We start from the raw sequence: 17,193 nt of genomic DNA, 5'->3' as shown, positions 1-17,193 counted from the left end.
GAGGATTTGTGTGTGTGAAGTTTTAGGGTTTTTGAATGGGGGGTGGGTAGTGTCTCGGATGATGACACGTGTCCAGAGCTTTGAATATTCTATGGTAGGCTGGAAGCGGACTTTCTAATCGGGTCAGAGAATCGGACTCGAGTGTTGTAATGGACTGAGCCCAAAAGAATGGAGGAGGAAGAAGAAGAAAAACGAAACCGTCGAAACGTATTCAAAGATTCAAGATTTCAGAAGATGAGTTTAGACTCCCTAGGGATCATAGAACGCTATCATACCAAAAAAAATTGGTTTATGAAAGACATTGTTTACCTAAGACGAGAGTTCAGATCTTTTTCTATCTCAAATCTCCTTAGAATTGCTGAAATGGTCAACCGATCAGATTATGAGAGCAGGAACTTTTATTTATATAGAAGTTCATGATCACGAGTCTCACTCATTTGAGATTTCTTATTAATTAAACAATACGAGTTCGAAAGTAATTCTAACTCGTTTCTAACTATAACTATATTTTTTTTTTTTTTAAAGGAGAATGAATCATTCTTATCAATGAATCAACCGCAACGGTCGAAATAATACATCCACCAATACAAACATAAACATAGGCCTACGCCTAAAGTGGTACACATAATACCTCATGAACAATAAAGCACAAAGTCCAAATCTAACAAAAGAAACTTCGCCTTTTAATGAACTTATCGGCTATTATCAAACTCTCGCCGAGCACGCAATTGTGGTATGAAAAATAAATAATACTTTTAAGAAGACTCATAGAAAATATTTAGCTAGGCTAGATTAGACACTTCGACTAAATACTAGGACACCACTAAACTATGGCAAGGACTGAAGGACACCACTAAACTATGGCATAGTGTATAGACCGGGACTAGCTAAAGAAAGAAAGGGAAATAAATAAAAAAAACTAGCCAACATGGCTGACCTGCCCCAAACCTATCCCACCACTAGAAGCACGATCGACACCAGCCACGACTTCTTTCGTAACTTTCCAGAGCCGCTAGCAACCCAGATTGACGTTGTCATCCTGAGAACGCCACTGAGTACTCTTCAAACCCACAAGGTCGCTAGCTCACCAAACCGCGCATCAAGATGTTTCCATCACTCAAGGAACCACCACCAAACTCGACCAACTGTACTACAATCGCCCTCGCCACCAGCAGGATCGAAAGAAGTTGACCAGCCGCCAGCAGGATCGAAAGAAGTCGACCAACCGCTGCAGAACCTCCAATGTTTTCCTTCCTTCTGCTTTTCCTTCTTACTAGAAGTTGATGATGAAATGCAAGGTGTAGGAGTGGAAGCCACTGGTGTTGTGTCCATCTCATATAGGATTGTAAGCTCTCTGGTTTTCAAGCTCTGGCGAAATGTAGTGTACCGATTTCATTAAAATCCTCTTTTGTCATCAATTAATTCCTCCACTCCCATGGCTGAATTCACACATCTTTATCAAAGTATAAGAACCTGAGAGAATAGAGTAGCGAAGGATCCCGATCAGTAAGAGAGTAAATAGTAGTTCTATGTCTACTAGTACTACTGCTCATGTAACATTCAGAGTCTTAAATTACTGGGAAGTCCAGAAAACACCAATAAGATCAATGAACCCATGATTGCTGCCACAATGAAATCCTAAAAAGACACAAAATTCACAACCTACCTGAACCTAAAAAGTTCACAATCCCAATTTGCTCCCAATTTCATACCTCCAATTCTGCAAAATCGGAAGAAGAAGACTATAAGAGCTTGGAAACAAAACGAAAGACTAGAAGAGCTTGATTCAATTCCACATTTCCACTATCAATCAATCCACTCTCCTTCAAAAAAGCAAGCTTCGGATATAGCATTCAATAACAAAAACCAAATTGTCCAAAATTGAAGCCTAATTCACAGCTCTTTCAAATTCAAACTGTCCAGAAATGATAAGCCTTAGATTTCAATAATAGTCTGATCCTAAAATCAAAAAGTATAACCAAAACCACAAAAATCGAGAGGAAAAACCGAAATACAGTGACGAAAATCGGAAACAAAAGGTATTGAAGAACCTTACTGTTGTAGCTATCGTTAACATTGCGACGCGGAAGCAAGAGAGCAGATTCTCTCAGGCACACGCTGCTGCAGCTCTGCAAACTCGCCATACCTGAACGCAAAACCCGACCCGAATCGATTAGCGGAGCTCCGAAATTTGGAAAGCTTGGGAGTTTACAGTGGCAGAGTTGAAATTTCAGCGAATGGTGATGGTGGAAATGGGAATGCGAGTAGTGGTGAGAGAGGAGGAGGAGAGGTCGGCGGCGGCGGAGGTCGGGTTGGGAAGGTGGGCCATTCGGTCGGGTTCGGGTCAAGAGAGAGAGGTTCTCCACGGAGAGTGGAGGCTGCGGAGGATTTGTGTGCGTGAGTTTTAGGGTTTTTGAATGGGGGTGGGTAATGTCTCGGATGATGACACGTGTCCAGAGCTTTGAATATTCTATGGTAGGCTGGAAGAGGACTTTCTAATCGGGTCAGAGAATCGGACTCGGGTGTTGTAATGGACTGAGCCCAAAAGAATGGAGGAGGAGGAAGAAGAAGAAAAGATATGGGAAATAAATTGAGGAATTGTAGACCATTAGATCTAAAACCTGACACATGTCGTCACCTGGTATGAAGCTTAGGAAGCTCAGGTGCTTAGCTTGGTCAGGAGAGGATCCTCTCCCCACTTGGGATCATAGAAACACAACCAAAGCTATCATACCAAAAAGAATTGGTTTATGGAAGACATTGTTTACCTAAGACGAGAGTTTGGATCTTTTGCTCTGTCGAATCTCCTTAGAATTGCTGTAATGGTTAGGCTTAATATACAATGTAGATTATGAGAGAAAGAATCTTTGTCTTCTATATAATTCATGATCACGAGTCTCACTCATTTAAGATTTCTTATTAATTGAAGAATAAGAGTTCGAAAGCAATTCTAACTTGTGTTTTTCTAAATTATATATTTTTTTTTTGAAAGGAAAATGAATTATTCTTATTAATAAATCAATCGTAACAGTCGAAATAGTGCACCCACCAATACAAACATAAAAATAGGTCTACGCCTAAACTTGTACACGCACTACTTCATGGTTTATAAAGCACAAAGTACAAATCTAACAAAAGAAACTTCGCCTTCAAAGGAACATATAGGTTGTTATCTACATCTCGCCGAGCACGCAATTGTGGGCCACTAACGGGCTTGGGCCATGCTGGGCCGCTTTTAAGCGTGCCGGGCCCGTGCCATGCTCGTGCTTAGCGGCCCGTTTGCCACTTCTAGTTTGAAGTTATTTTACTGCAAGGGTGTTTTTAATAATGTAATATACATGTGTGTTATTGTTAACCATGCTTGGGTTCCTAGACAAGAACTTGGAATATAGTTGACATTTTGTTGTAAATGTTGGTGTAAACCCCTCTTGTAATAAAAGTTGTGTTTCAATTTCGGAAACTTGTCGAGTGTCGTTCTTTTCCAATTATTCATATTTTAATTTCGGAAATTTATTTGCATGATTGGAAAATGAGTCTCATCTTAAAAAAAAAAAAATTGGGATGTGACACAATCTCTGTGCTAGACTCTGAAAAAAACAGCGACTAGAGTTTTTGGGAGAACTCGGGGGCTAGTGCTAACACGTTGCTCTAATTAAATTACTAATAAATACAGTGACATATACTGTAATTCTTGGTCTCCAAGTAATTATTCAGTTGTGTTCAATGAATTTCTTACTAAATATAAGTCCAAATAAATTCTACAAGAAATCAGTCATACTCAGCAGAAAAGAGCACACAAATAATTTCATACGTACACATGTATAATAAAAAACCATAATAGAGACATGGCCAGAAATATATGACCCAAAAATTGTACAATGAAAGATAACAGTTTTGATTGACATTCCATGTGAATTGTCATGATACACTATGCACTACATTTTGTTACTTAAAAAACGCTAGCTACGCGGATCAAATAATCCAATCCGGAAAAGAACCTAATTAATTCCAAACACATTGAATGGCCAATTGCACAGTTTTTATTAAGAAACCAAACAGTAACAGAGAAACTTCACAATAGAAATTGTGTCCAAAAGAACTAAAACAATTGATGGAAACCCAATACTAATTGATGAATTAACCCTTACCCCCCTCCCCCAAATCTCTGAAACAAGTCTCCTTTGTAATTCTTTTTTTTCCTTCGGAGACAAAGAAAAGGAACTTGTTACTTGTGTGGAAGCGCCGCTGCATAGTCTGCTTCCGGCAAGTCTCTTCAAGGTGGTTGGCGATCAATAGAAACATCATGTCAAGCTTGTCGATCTAATCAAATCTGAAAATTAGCTTGACCTCTCCTGTGTTTGGATAATGATAATAAGTATTGTATAAAAAGCAATCTGCATTGCCAACGTCATTGTTTTTGAGATCTCTCCAAAATACTCTGTATGCTTGTATAGGTTTTGAGAGCAGCGACTTGTCTTTATATAGAAGTTGATGATCACAAAACGATCAAGATCTACCATTAAGGATTCCGTAATCCTAAATCTGTAAATCATATCAAACTTTATTAGTTTCCCTAATAAATAGGTTTCTAGAATCTACCAATGATTCAAATCAGAATCTTTATACTTGGTCCTTAGGTAATCTTCACACCTTTGTTAATAAGGAATCCTCATTAGTATCGTATGAAGTCCCAAAGTAGTCCTAGATTTTTGACACTGTTAAAAACGCTTTCACACAATCAAAAACGTTTTTGACATCCTTTAACAAAAAACCTCAAAAGCCTTGTGTGAAATTGAGATGTTGAACCACTTTTTAGTGGTTTTTGAAGAAGCAGTCGTGGTGTGTTTATGAAAAGAAACATTTTTTTTTTGTTGAGATTAAAAGAAGGATTAATTACAGTTTACCTCCCTGAGGTTTGGGGGTGTCATCATTTCACCCCCCAAACTCTCAATTTCACTTTTTTACCCCCCGAACTTTCCAATTTCAATCAGTCGTGTCCAATTTCTCCTATTCCGTCCAAATTAGACTTTAACTCTGACTTTTAAGGGGTAAAATGGTCATTTCAAGACAAAAAAAATAAAAAAAATAATAATAAAAAATTCGTTTTTTTTTTTTTTTTTTTTTTCTGTTTCTTCTTTTTTTTCTTTTTTTTTTTAAAAAAAATTTTTTGTCTTCAACCTATACACCACAAGTTATAATAGGTTTATAAAAACAAAAAAAATACTCTAGGTGGTTAAAAGCCACTCGCTGGTCTACGATATTTGTGATATATCTCCGATAAAGTGAAGAATTTTAGGATATATCCCCAATAAAGTGAAGAAATATCTGTAAAAAATAATTTTACACACTCGCTGGTCTACGATATTTGTGATATATCTCTGATAAAGTGAAGAATTTTAGGATATATCCCCAATAAAGTGAAGAAATATCTATAAAAAATAATTTTACACTTTATCTGTAAATAAATATCTGTAAAAAATGATTTTAAACAGATATTTCTTCACTTTATTGGGGATATACAGATATTTACAGATAAAGTGTAAAATCATTTTTTACAGATATTTCTTCACTTTATTGGGGATATATCCTAAAATTCTTCACTTTATTGGATATATATCACAAATATCGTAGACCAAAAATGATTTTACACAGATATTTCTTCACTTTATTGGGGATATACAGATATTTATTTACAGATAAAGTGTAAAATTATTTTTTACAGATATTTCTTCACTTTATTGGGGATATATCCTAAAATTCTTCACTTTATCGGAGATATATAACAAATATCGTAGACCAGCGAGCAGCTTTTAACCACCTAGAGTATTTTTTTATTTTTATAAACATATTATAACTTGTGGTGTATAGGTTGAAGACAAAATAAAATTTAAAAAAAAAAAAAAACTAAGAAACATAAAAAAAACAAAAAAACAGAAAAAACAGAAAAAAAAAAAAAAAAAAAACGAATTTTTTTATTTTTATTTTTATTTTTTTTATTTTTTTGTCTTGAAATGACCATTTTACCCCTCAAAAATCACTATTAAAGTCCAATTTGGACGAAATAGGAGAAATTGGACGCGACTGATTGAAATTGGAAAGTTCAGGGGGTAAAAAAGTGAAATTGAGAGTTTGGAGGGTGAAATGATGACACCCCCAAACCTCAGGGGGGTAAACTGAAATTAATCCTTAAAAGAAACACTTTAATGAACCAACTAAAACAAAATTAATGTACTTCTAACACAATCATTTTTAAACTGACTTCGTTGATAGAATGAGCTATCCTCCATCAAATCAAATGTCGAGATTAAAACAAACACTTTAATAAACCAAATAGAAATAAATAAATGTACTTCTAACACAATCATTTTAAACCGACTATACTAATCTGATAGAATGAGGTATGCTCCATCCTCCATCAAATCAAATGTCACATCAGTTGGTGTGAAAAATTTTAAATGGCAAGAGACGGTATATTTTTTTTATAGCGTGTCAGAAATCCAGTTTTAACAGAACTAGTTTGAAATTAGACTAACATATTAAAAGTCCAACTGAAAAAAGAAAAGAAAAAAGTAAAAATAATTGTAAAGGCGAGACTAAAGTATTCAAGCATTGTGGCCAAATTTTTTAAAAAGGTCACAATCATGCATAGACATGTCACATAACTAAAGGCACTGTTAAAAGAGAGATACTCCATGTGATTTGTTGGGCCTTATGGTCTAGAAAATGGTACAGGTACGGCCAAAATATGGGTCGGTTTGGCACTTGATGGCTTGATGCTAAAACCCCTAATCATAGTTATAGACTTATAGTCCCCTAAATTAGTACAAGTCCCTAAAGTCCAGGCACGTTTGCTTTCCGTTTTTCAAAGTATTTCTGTTCCTCCAATCCTCCCTCTCAATTTCCTTAAACACTGGTCATTCGCATGCAAAGATTTTTGTATTAAAAGTAACGAAAGCGCGTCCTTTTGCACTGCTCAATCATCACAGTTTCATTTTTGTTTTGAGTATATGTTTTTTCTACAATACACAAAGAATAACATAAAGTTCCATGCTTGTTGAGAATTTGAGAGTGATATTTCTCATTGATTGTTGCATTTTATTGCTTGCATAATCGGAATACGTGGTATCTTTTCTTGCATTTAGAGTTTTGACTAATGGTTTTACTGGTTTAAAAGTTTATTGAGATCACTCTTGATTTAGTTACTTAGACTAAGTGAAGATGAGACTTTAGTTACTTCTACTAGGTAAAGACAAGAACCAAGGTGTAAACTTGCTTCCTAGTCGGAAAAAAAAAAGTGTAAAATTGCTTGGATAATGATGCATTATGTCGCGTTCATGAAAGTGAGGCATTATTTATTTTTGCTGCACTAATTAAGTTAATATTTCTACTTTTTTATATTAATCATTTTACAGTCCACACTCATTTTTTCTATTTTTGGTTGAAATTTTTATAAAAATACAAACTTTAAGTTACTAAAAAAAGAAACATAGAGTGTGGATTATAAAATGAGGAGTGTAAATTTCACCTCCTAAATAAACTATTTAAATATGTAATTTCAACCTAGATATAGTTAATGGTAAATTCAATATTTTCCAAAATTAAAACTTCCCAAAAATATCCAAAAAAAAAAAGAGAAAAATCTTCAATGCTAGGTGTCTACTCATTTTCCAAGCCACACCAAAAACCAAAAAAAAATCACTTATTTCCTAAGCTATCAAAAACAGGTGTTGTCTTGCAATCTCCCTAAATAGCGGTTGTTCTTGGTACAACGTAAAATAGGTGAGAATGACATTTTCGTAATTTGAAGGAGGCAACTTTAAGTTAAAAAAAAAAAGTGTCTGCGACTCTCTCTGTCTCTTCCCGCACAGCGCTGGGCCCCAGTAGCCCCCACCGTCCATCACTATCCTCCTTTTCTCCCCAAAGGCCAAACCACTCCTCCTTATTCTTCTTCTTCTCCTTCACTTTGAAACCAACGAGAGCGAGGCCCCTCCCTCCCTCTCAGTACAGCTCAGCTAATAATGGCGTACCGAAACGGCGTCGCCGCCAGGGGCACGGTGAAGCTGGATCGCCCCGTCAGCTTCAGAACCTCGTCGACTTTCAAGTCCAAGCTCCCTCCCTCTCCGTCTCCCGCCGCCGGATCCGCTCTCCGCCGCAGCAGTCCGGCCTCCTTCGGCTCCGCTTCTAACAAAGACGATCACGCAGGTCAGTCAGCTTGTTCCGTTCATTTCAAAGTCGAAGTGTTGGTGTTGGAAATGAATTTTTTTTTTTCGAATTTGGATTATTCGTTTTGGTTATGTAGCTCAGATTCGTATTTGTGATTCAGTGAGAAATGTAGGATTGTTATGTGTAAGAATTGTTGAGTAATTTTGGTTATTGTGTTGAATAGTGCCGGGAAGAGTTAGAGTAGCTGTAAGATTGCGACCTAGAAATGCCGAGGAGTCGGCTGCCGACGCAGATTTTGCTGACTGTGTGGAGTTGCAACCGGAGGTGAGTTGTTTATATTGTGTTGCCATTGCTGTTTTTGAACTTTAATTTGTAATGCTGGTGGTTTATTTAGTTTAGCTTTTCGTTTAGAGCTGCTGTTTTTGAACTCTAATTTGTAATGCTGGTGGTTTGTTTAGTTTAGTTTTTAGTTTTTTTTTTTGTTTAGAGCTGCTGTTTTTGGATACTTAAGTCATGGTGTGAGTAAACTGATGATGGTTTGACGTTTGTTTTACTTCAGCTTAAGAGGTTGAAACTTCGGAAGAACAATTGGGACACTGACACCTACGAGTTTGATGATGTGCTTACTGAATATGCGTCGCAGAAGCGCGTCTATGAAGTTGTTGCTAAGCCTGTTGTGGAGGTATGTTAATCTATTATATCTACTTGTTCGACAATACATGTATTCTTACTACTCTGTTTTCTTGGGGCGTGGGGAAAGACTAAAAATGACATGTTCTGAAACCCCTCAGACTTTGAGAGAAGAATGTATTAGTTACTCCCATACACCATCTACTTGATGCCTCTACTATCCTTCATTATTGGGTCTGTAGTAATTATTCAATATGTCTCATAATGTTTACGTGGACTTGACCTCATGTGATATTTTCCTACAACCTTTTATGTGACATTGCAGTAATTTTTTATTTTGGTCTTGTAGAGTGTTTTAGATGGTTACAATGGGACCGTGATGGCTTATGGTCAGACGGGTACGGGGAAAACATTTACTCTAGGACGACTAGGAGAAGAAGATACTTCTGATCGTGGAATCATGGTTCGTGCAATGGAGGACATTTTAGCTGATATATCTTTAGAGACTGATTCTGTCTCTGTCTCGTATCTGCAGGTCTGCTTTTATTACTTTTCTACAGATTTACTTTTCTATATTCAAAGTTTATTTTTTTGTTCAGAAAATTTAATGTTGGTTCTCTGCCCAAAAATGTGTAGCTTTATATGGAGACCCTCCAAGACCTGCTGGATCCAGCAAATGATAATATTCCCATTGTTGAAGATCCAAAAACTGGAGATGTTTCAGTACCTAGGGCAACTGTTGTAGATATCAAGGACCAGTTAAGTTTCCTGGAGCTGTTAAGAGTTGGTGAAGCTCATCGCATTGCTGCTAATACAAAGTTGAATACTGAATCTTCTCGCAGTCATGCGATTCTGATGGTAAATAATTGACTAGCTATTGCCTATATGCTTTTCTCGTACATATAACTAGTATTTTAAATCTGACGGATGAAAGTATCATAACTTCTTGCCAGTGACCTGTTTGCATGATTTTGAATCAATAATTGGAACATTGATGCTTATAATTTCCTTAGTGCAGGTAAATGTTAAGAGGTGTGTTATGGGAAGTGAAGATAATGTTTCGAGTGAAAATGGTGATCCTTCTCACTTGACCAAGCCTTCTAGACCACTTGTTCGGAAAAGCAAACTTGTTGTTGTAGATTTGGCAGGTTCGGAACGCATCCAGAAATCAGGTGGCTATCCAACTTGTGATCTTCTACCAGTCTTTTAAATTTTTTACTGTATCGGAAATGTGGTGTTTGTTAGTTTATGTGTAAATTGCATGTGTGTATGTATGTGTTTGTGAGTATTTCCACAAGTCAATTTCATGAGCTGCTTCTTCATATCTTTATATTATGTTCTTTTGCTTGCCACTTGCTGGAGGTTGGGACGAGTGGTGCAAAATTTAGCTGCTCAGTTGTTTTCAAATGGTTTAAATCACCTACTTATAAGTTGCATGGCTAAGATCCTGATAGTTTTATAGTTAGACATCACGTTTCTATAGGTTTTCCTGTTGTTTATTCGCTTCAGTGTCTGATGTGTCTTTTACTTGGGTATTTGGTGCAGGAAGTGAGGGACATATGTTAGAGGAAGCCAAGTGTATCAATCTGTCTCTTAGTGCATTAGGGAAGTGTATTAATTCTCTAGCCGAGAATAGTAGTCATGTTCCATTTCGTGATTCAAAGCTTACAAGATTGCTTAGAGATTCATTTGGAGGTAAGAACCAAGATGTCTCTTGTATCTCTGCTAACTTGATGTCAGCAGAGTAATGAAAAAAAAAAAAAAACATTTGATGAGTCTCTTTTTTTACAGGATCAGCGAGGACTTCACTAATTGTTACCATTGGTCCTTCTCCACGCCATCGAGGAGAGACTTCAAGTACCATACTATTTGGGCAAAGGGTTAGTTCTAATATTTACAAGGGCCACTAGCTGTTATGAGTTGTGCTCTCAATATAAGAATACCATTATGAAGTTGTTTTATGTAATTGTATTAATAGTTAATTAGATAGGGTCCTATTAAAAAAGTTTAATTAAATGGGCACTATTGGTATTATTAATAGTCATGCATTCTGTAGAACATTATAAAGCTACTTTCTCTTTTTATTATTAATTTTTTTTAAGAAAAGAAAAAAGAAAGAATTACTGAATGGATTTGCAATTTTCATTAAGTTCCTGTCTTTTCTGTACAAGCAGTATTTTTTCTAGTAATAACCTGGAAATCTATCGATAGTTAGTATTTCTCAAATGTTTGAATATCAATGGATCTGGTATTTCATTGTTGGCAGGCTATGAAGGTGGAAAATATGTTGAAAATAAAGGAAGAGTTTGATTACAAAAGTTTGTCGAGAAAGCTTGAAGTACAACTGGATAAGCTTATTGCAGAAAATGAAAGGCAGCATAAAGCCTATGAGGATGAAGTTGAAAGACTAAATGTAGAAGCAGAAAAACGTATTTCAGAGGTTGAGAGAAACTTTGCTGATGCATTAGAGGTTTGTGGAGCCATTTATAGATATAGACTGTATAAATATTTAGAACTGTTTTCTTCTTTCCTAAAGAATTAGATTTCTTTTGAAGTGCTCTTGGTGGAAAATGGTACTGCTCTTTTTATATTTTTTTACCTCCGAGTAATGTTCTTCAACCAGTCATCCAAACCTTAAAAATTGCTCTAAAAGGGTAGCATTGTTTGGTATTGTTATTTGATTCTCTCATATTCCATGCTCTTTTCACAAAAACTTTTTGATTCACTAATTACTTTGTCTCTGGTGTTTGATTTTATTAAGTGTTTTCCCTGTCTCTGTAGAAGGAGAGGCGAAAATGCCAGATGGATTATATGGAAGCTGTTAAGAAGCTTGAGGAGAAGTTGGTGTCAAATCAGAAGCAAGACCACGAGGGCCTGGTCAATGGTAAATGCAATGGAGAGGTAATCTCTCGAAGAATCATTATGTGTTATGATATGTTTTCTTGAAAGACAGTTTTGAATTCAAGCCGACAAGTTCTGTGTTGAGTGTTGTTTTATTGTCTTCAACTGTTGGCATGAAGATCAGATAGGACTCTTTTACACTTTCCTTTATTTTGCATAGGGATTTATAGTTTCCCCCTCTGGCATATGGAATCTATGCATACTTAATATGCATTATTTCTTAAGCAGTTTTGTAGAGTGACCATCCAAATTATTCTAATATACAGAATATTCTTGAGGTTCTATCCATTCAGTTGTTTGGTCCTCTACTAAGATACCCATATCAATTATCCTACAGAAAGAATATATAATATAAATTTACATTCATGCACTTTGATCTACGTTGAAATACCAGCTCATCTGTTGGATATAATTTTGTTGCATGCTGCACATATAACATCTCGTTCCACAATTTAGTGTATTAACAAACACTCTGGTACCTAATTTATCTAAATATCTAGGGTGTTTTTTGGTCTGCGGAACTTATTTCCTGCTTCTTTTTATTTATGTATATATATATTTTTTTTATTTCTTTATTGGTACAATGATTTTATTTAATAATATTATTATTATTATTTACTTTTTTTTAGTAAAACCAGAAAATGGCCTTCAGAAACTGGTCAGCTCCTGTTATTATGAATTACTTTTTTCATGAAAACGGGATCGAAATTGGGCCAAATTATAAAATGGACTTGATGAACATTGGATCTTATAAACCTTGGTAGGAAATAACTGGATTCTCTTGCCTGTTCTCCTTATAAACACAATTCTCTTTGCTTTCTTTCTGAACATTGATACTTAAGGTGAGTGCTCAACCTTACCATCACCTCAAGCACTTCTCTTCTACTGCTACAGTTCTCTATACCCTTGTTTCAGTAAGAATGAGACTGGGTGCTAGTAAGAATAGGATATGTTTGTACTAGTGTGTTGAATTGTGGGTTTACTTGGATGTTGGTTGGTTTGGTGGAGCATTTTGAGATATGTAGATCTGTGGATGTGACATTTATGGGATTTGGCATGTGACAAATAGAAATTAGTTAATTTTCTTGTGAATTGCCTTTCAGGAAGTGAGTGAGGTGCAAGAGTTGCTCCAAAAAGAAATTCACCTTCGAAAGGTGGCTGAAGAGGAGGTGGAAAATCTTAAAAGTCAACTGGGGCTATTTACACAATCAGAAGTATGACTTTCTTTCCTAAACTAGCTTCATCTGGCTTATTACAATTCCTAAGCATGGAATTAATGTTAGGTTCGGTTTTGTTTTGTTTTGTTTTTTGTTTTTTTCTTTTTGGGTATACTAGGTAGGAGGAAATGCAGAGATTGTAAGGGTTCACAAAATTTTAGAGGAGGAGGCCCGGCATAAGAAGAAACTTGAAGAAGAAATCATTATATTACGTAGTCAGTTATTGCAATTGAATTTTGAAGCTGAACAGGTACGTAATTTATAGAAGTTTGAATAAAACCTATTTGTGCATGCTTTACTAATATGGGGTTTTGCAATCTGTACGAAGATGCTAGAATAAGTACTTGAGATTTTACTATCACAAATATAAAAGTTGATGGTTTAGGGATTGTCAAGGTCTAAAATTTACCCAATATCCCTGAGGTTTCTGTTTTTGACAACTGATATTATACAAAAGTACACAACATCTTTTGTTCCTGTACATTTTAGTTATTCTTACAACATTTCCATCACTATCGTGTTCATATATTCGTCAATATCTCTGTGTATAAGACCCTCAATATTTTCTTTCATTACCTATATTTTTAAGTCGTCCATCCTGCTAGGATTATCTATTATTACAACCAAGATAAAAAGTGTTGAAGATTGTGAGAAAAGGGGTATATTTTTCCAAGAATTGCTTTCTTTGAGTGCACGTATATGTGAGGAAACTATGTCTGAATATGAGTGAATAGGCCAGGTTAAAAATAATATATTTGTAACAAGTTCAGGAACTTTTTGTCTCACATTAGCCTTTAGAATTATCAAAAATATATTTGGAAGAATTTAATCTTGATATGCATTTGTAGATGAGGAGCTGTCTTGATAGAGGCGGGGCTGGAAATGGGTATAGTAGTGCAGATTCTTCCATGTCTTCAGTCAGGCATTCTCATCCCAGAGATGTTGGAAATGGACAGAAGGCACCAGTTTCCACACTCTTTGAACAAGGTGGTAATTAAATATATGTAGGGTACAATAAGTTCACACATTTCAATCCAGTCATCTCATATATTCTTTTGTCATTCAATACAACAGTTGGATTGCAAAAGATTTTGTCGTTACTGGAGTCAGAAGATGCTAATGTGCGTATTCATGCCGTAAAAGTAGTGGCCAACCTAGCAGCTGAAGGTGGGTAGATCTCTGTGCCATGTACTTTTTATGTTGGCCAGTACCACGTAGATCCAATTTCCTGCTTCTTTTTGGTTTAGTTTTTTTTTTTTACGTTTTATTATCAAGATTAGGTGTTTAACTTTACTATACAGCTGATAGGTGGGGTTTTTATTGTCATCCTGTTCAACTATAAAAGGTGCATTGGAATGATGAACCCAGTAGCTTAGTTGCTACCCTGTAGCTTTTATATTTGTGGTTCTACAGTTATGAAAATTACAGAAAAGTATATGCTTGCTTGGTTGAAAAGTGAGTTGTGCATTGTACACCCATTTTTTATCGTGGTATAGTTGTACTACTAAGCAAAGCCACAGCGCCACAGCATAGCTATATTTTACGTCTTTTTTATTAGTTTCTTATTACATCTTGGTGTGCTTATAGTGCCAGTTGCTCTCTGCAAATGCATTTCTTTAGGCTCTGAAAACAGTAAAACACCATTGGCTACTTAAGTTAATCTTCTGATTTGCATCTGTATTTTCCTTATCCAAATACATTTGAGTACTAGATTGATTTTTATATATTAGTTCTGACAAAAAAAAAAAAAAACATTATTATATAATAATGATGGATTTGGTAGACATTAAATTCCATTTGCTAGCAATAAGATATACAGCGTGGTTAGAAATAGAAACCGACTGATATCACTAATTCATTTCTCGACTTTTAGGAATATAATTTACTATCATATACTCTTTCCTTCTCTTAAGTTTTGTTTTGTGTTCTTTCCAAGAATTGATGTATCTTGTATTTCAAATGCAGAAACAAACCAGAAAAGGATTGTTGAAGCTGGTGGTCTTACTTCGTTGTTGATGCTTCTTAGGAGCTTTGAGGATGAGACTGTTCGAAGAGTGGCAGCCGGTGCAATTGCGAATCTTGCAATGAATGGTGATGGCTCAATGAGTTTTTTTTTTTTTTTTTTCTCTTTCTTTCTTTTGTTCTGAGAGTTGAGATATGTTATTTAACTTCCAAAGTTTCTTTGCTTCCTTTCTGGCATAGCAGAAGCCAATCAAGAGCATATAATGGTTCAAGGTGGAATCAGTTTGTTGGCCACGACGGCAGCTGATGCTGATGATGCCCAAACCCTTCGCATGGTTGCTGGAGCTATTGCAAATTTATGCGGCAATGGTATACTGCCTTATCTTTTCTTTATTTCCATACCCTGTGAAGAATGCTTGTCAGTCCCTAGGGCCCACAGTTTATATCTTGGTCTTAGAGAAAAAAAAAAAAAAAAAAGGAGCCCTTGAATAGAAGTTGGTAAGTTTATGGGTAGGCTTCAGAGGGACCCTTTTTTAAAATAAAATTAAAAAATTTGGTAAGTCTTAATTCTGTCTTGTTGCTTCACAATTTACACTTTATGTTTTCACAGTTTTGCTAATCAACTTTTATTTGGTAATGTCCCACAGATAAGCTACAAACAAACCTACGGTCTGAAGGTGGTATTAAGGCTTTATTAGGAATTGTAAGGTGCGGGCATCCTGATGTCCTTTCCCAAGTCGCACGTGGAATTGCCAACTTTGCAAAATGCGAGTCCCGAGCATGTACTCAAGGTAACAACCTGTGTTTAAAACATGCCATCGCCAGTTGCTTCAAGTGTTTTCAGTTGTTGCTATAATTAGCTATATCTGGTCAAAATTGGAATTTGATTATCTTCTTATGCCAAATGAACAAAGTGGTTGCTGACCTACTATAGGGTTTGGATTTCCATTCGATGAGGTTTCTACTTTCAGTGGTTTAGTATTAATATGCTGACCTACTATAGGGATAAAGAGCGGAAGATCCATATTGATAGAAGATGGGGCACTTCCATGGATTGTGCAAAATGCCAATGACGAGGCTGCACCTATCCGGCGCCACATTGAGCTTGCACTCTGTCACTTGGCACAGCATGGTATGTGTATTTGTCTTATCCTGTACAATATCTTGAATATTTCACACATGCTCCTTACATATTGGGTATTTGAATCGCAGAGGTAAATGCAAAAGACATGATTAGTGGAGGTGCCCTATGGGAGCTAGTTCGTATTTCACGGGACTGTTCACGAGAAGACATAAGGAGTCTTGCTCGTCGGATTTTGAATTCAAGCCCCACTTTCCGTGCAGAACTACGGCGATTACGGATAGACTACTGATTGCTGTTGGGATGGGCTGCTTTGAATATATTTTGTCTCCACTTGGTGAGAGCAATGTACAGACACATTCATGATGCTCCTGTACAGGCCTGGGCAAGAATGGTGTCAAATTCTTCATGATCAGTTAAATCTCTCGCAATTTTGTGTAAAGTAAGCGGGGTTTAAGTTTATGTGTTCTTTAGCTCCTCTGTTTAGCTAGCAACTGTATTTGTTGTTGGTTATAAAAAAGGACAAACTAATGGAAGGATTTGTACTTGCTTGAGGGTGAGTCGAGTTTTCATTTAGATTTTCAGAGGTAGAAAAGCTCAAAAATGGCAGCACGCCTCCATGATGTATGATTTATTCTACTGTAAAAAAAAAATTGATGTATTATTTAATGGTATAAGCAATGATAATCGCCATTCTTTAGTTTTTTTGAAAGTTGAATCTCAAGTATCATGGTTTGCTCAATGTGCAGTTCAGATGCATTGAAGGGAATAGTACTTTTCCTCTCGCTTTTTCTCTATTTCTGAAAATGTTAGTGCTCACTATGCTTAGTGCAGTTGAGATTATTTGAACTTGGATGGAAAATATGGAGAATGATGGGAGAAATTTGCAACCAGTATAAGTATCATCCCCCATAGCAGCTTCCTTTCCTGTAGCATTCAGTAGTATACAAATAGGGTCGCTGAGGAATCTAATATGATTTGTGTGGTTCATATCTTCATGAGACTTGAACCTCATGATGAACAAAGTGACTTGAGTTATAAGTTAGCCCTGTTTCTTTCTTTTCTGATTTTCAAGAGCATTAATCCCACCTTAAATGATTCGAAAGGACATGAAATACCGGAAGTTGTTTCACAGAATCTTGAAATGCCCCACACCTTATAGAAAGAAAGGGGTTAACTCGAGTGTATATGCCTCTAAAAGACACTTGGAAGAATGCTTTTTGGTGTTGCAAAACAATA

The 17,193-nt window shown here is 36.0% G+C and overlaps 1 protein-coding gene across 1 annotated transcript; it reads left to right on the top strand.

Moving 5' to 3' along the window:
- Nucleotides 1-7,902: 7,902 nt before the first annotated feature.
- LOC133717218 (kinesin-like protein KIN-UB) lies at nucleotides 7,903-16,657 on the top strand. The gene is made up of 19 exons (XM_062143898.1): nucleotides 7,903-8,202; nucleotides 8,387-8,487; nucleotides 8,723-8,845; nucleotides 9,143-9,328; nucleotides 9,430-9,651; nucleotides 9,812-9,965; nucleotides 10,339-10,488; nucleotides 10,585-10,673; nucleotides 11,060-11,263; nucleotides 11,575-11,694; nucleotides 12,798-12,908; nucleotides 13,030-13,161; nucleotides 13,760-13,898; nucleotides 13,986-14,078; nucleotides 14,877-15,002; nucleotides 15,117-15,242; nucleotides 15,521-15,664; nucleotides 15,877-16,005; nucleotides 16,086-16,657. Exons 1-19 carry the CDS (start codon nucleotides 8,019-8,021, stop codon nucleotides 16,244-16,246), a joined length of 2,694 nt encoding a protein of 897 aa, XP_061999882.1. The 5' UTR covers nucleotides 7,903-8,018; the 3' UTR covers nucleotides 16,247-16,657.
- Nucleotides 16,658-17,193: the final 536 nt, after the last annotated feature.

Source organism: Rosa rugosa, chromosome 6, assembly GCF_958449725.1.
Source record: "Rosa rugosa chromosome 6, drRosRugo1.1, whole genome shotgun sequence".
Taxonomy (NCBI): Eukaryota; Viridiplantae; Streptophyta; class Magnoliopsida; order Rosales; family Rosaceae; genus Rosa; species Rosa rugosa.
The sequence above is the reverse complement of the archived record's forward strand: the minus strand, read 5'-3'. Positions and strand labels throughout refer to the sequence as shown.

What these genes read in the sequence shown, in the direction of transcription:
- LOC133717218 (XM_062143898.1), top strand. Translation starts at nt 8,019, where the DNA reads ATGGCGTACCGAAACGGCGTCGCCGCCAGGGGCACGGTGAAGCTGGAT. An exon ending in GGAACGCATCCAGAAATCAG is followed by an intron (nt 9,966 to 10,338) that starts GTGGCTATCCAA and finishes TATTTGGTGCAG; the next exon opens with GAAGTGAGGGACATATGTTA. An exon ending in GTCCCGAGCATGTACTCAAG is followed by an intron (nt 15,665 to 15,876) that starts GTAACAACCTGT and finishes GACCTACTATAG; the next exon opens with GGATAAAGAGCGGAAGATCC.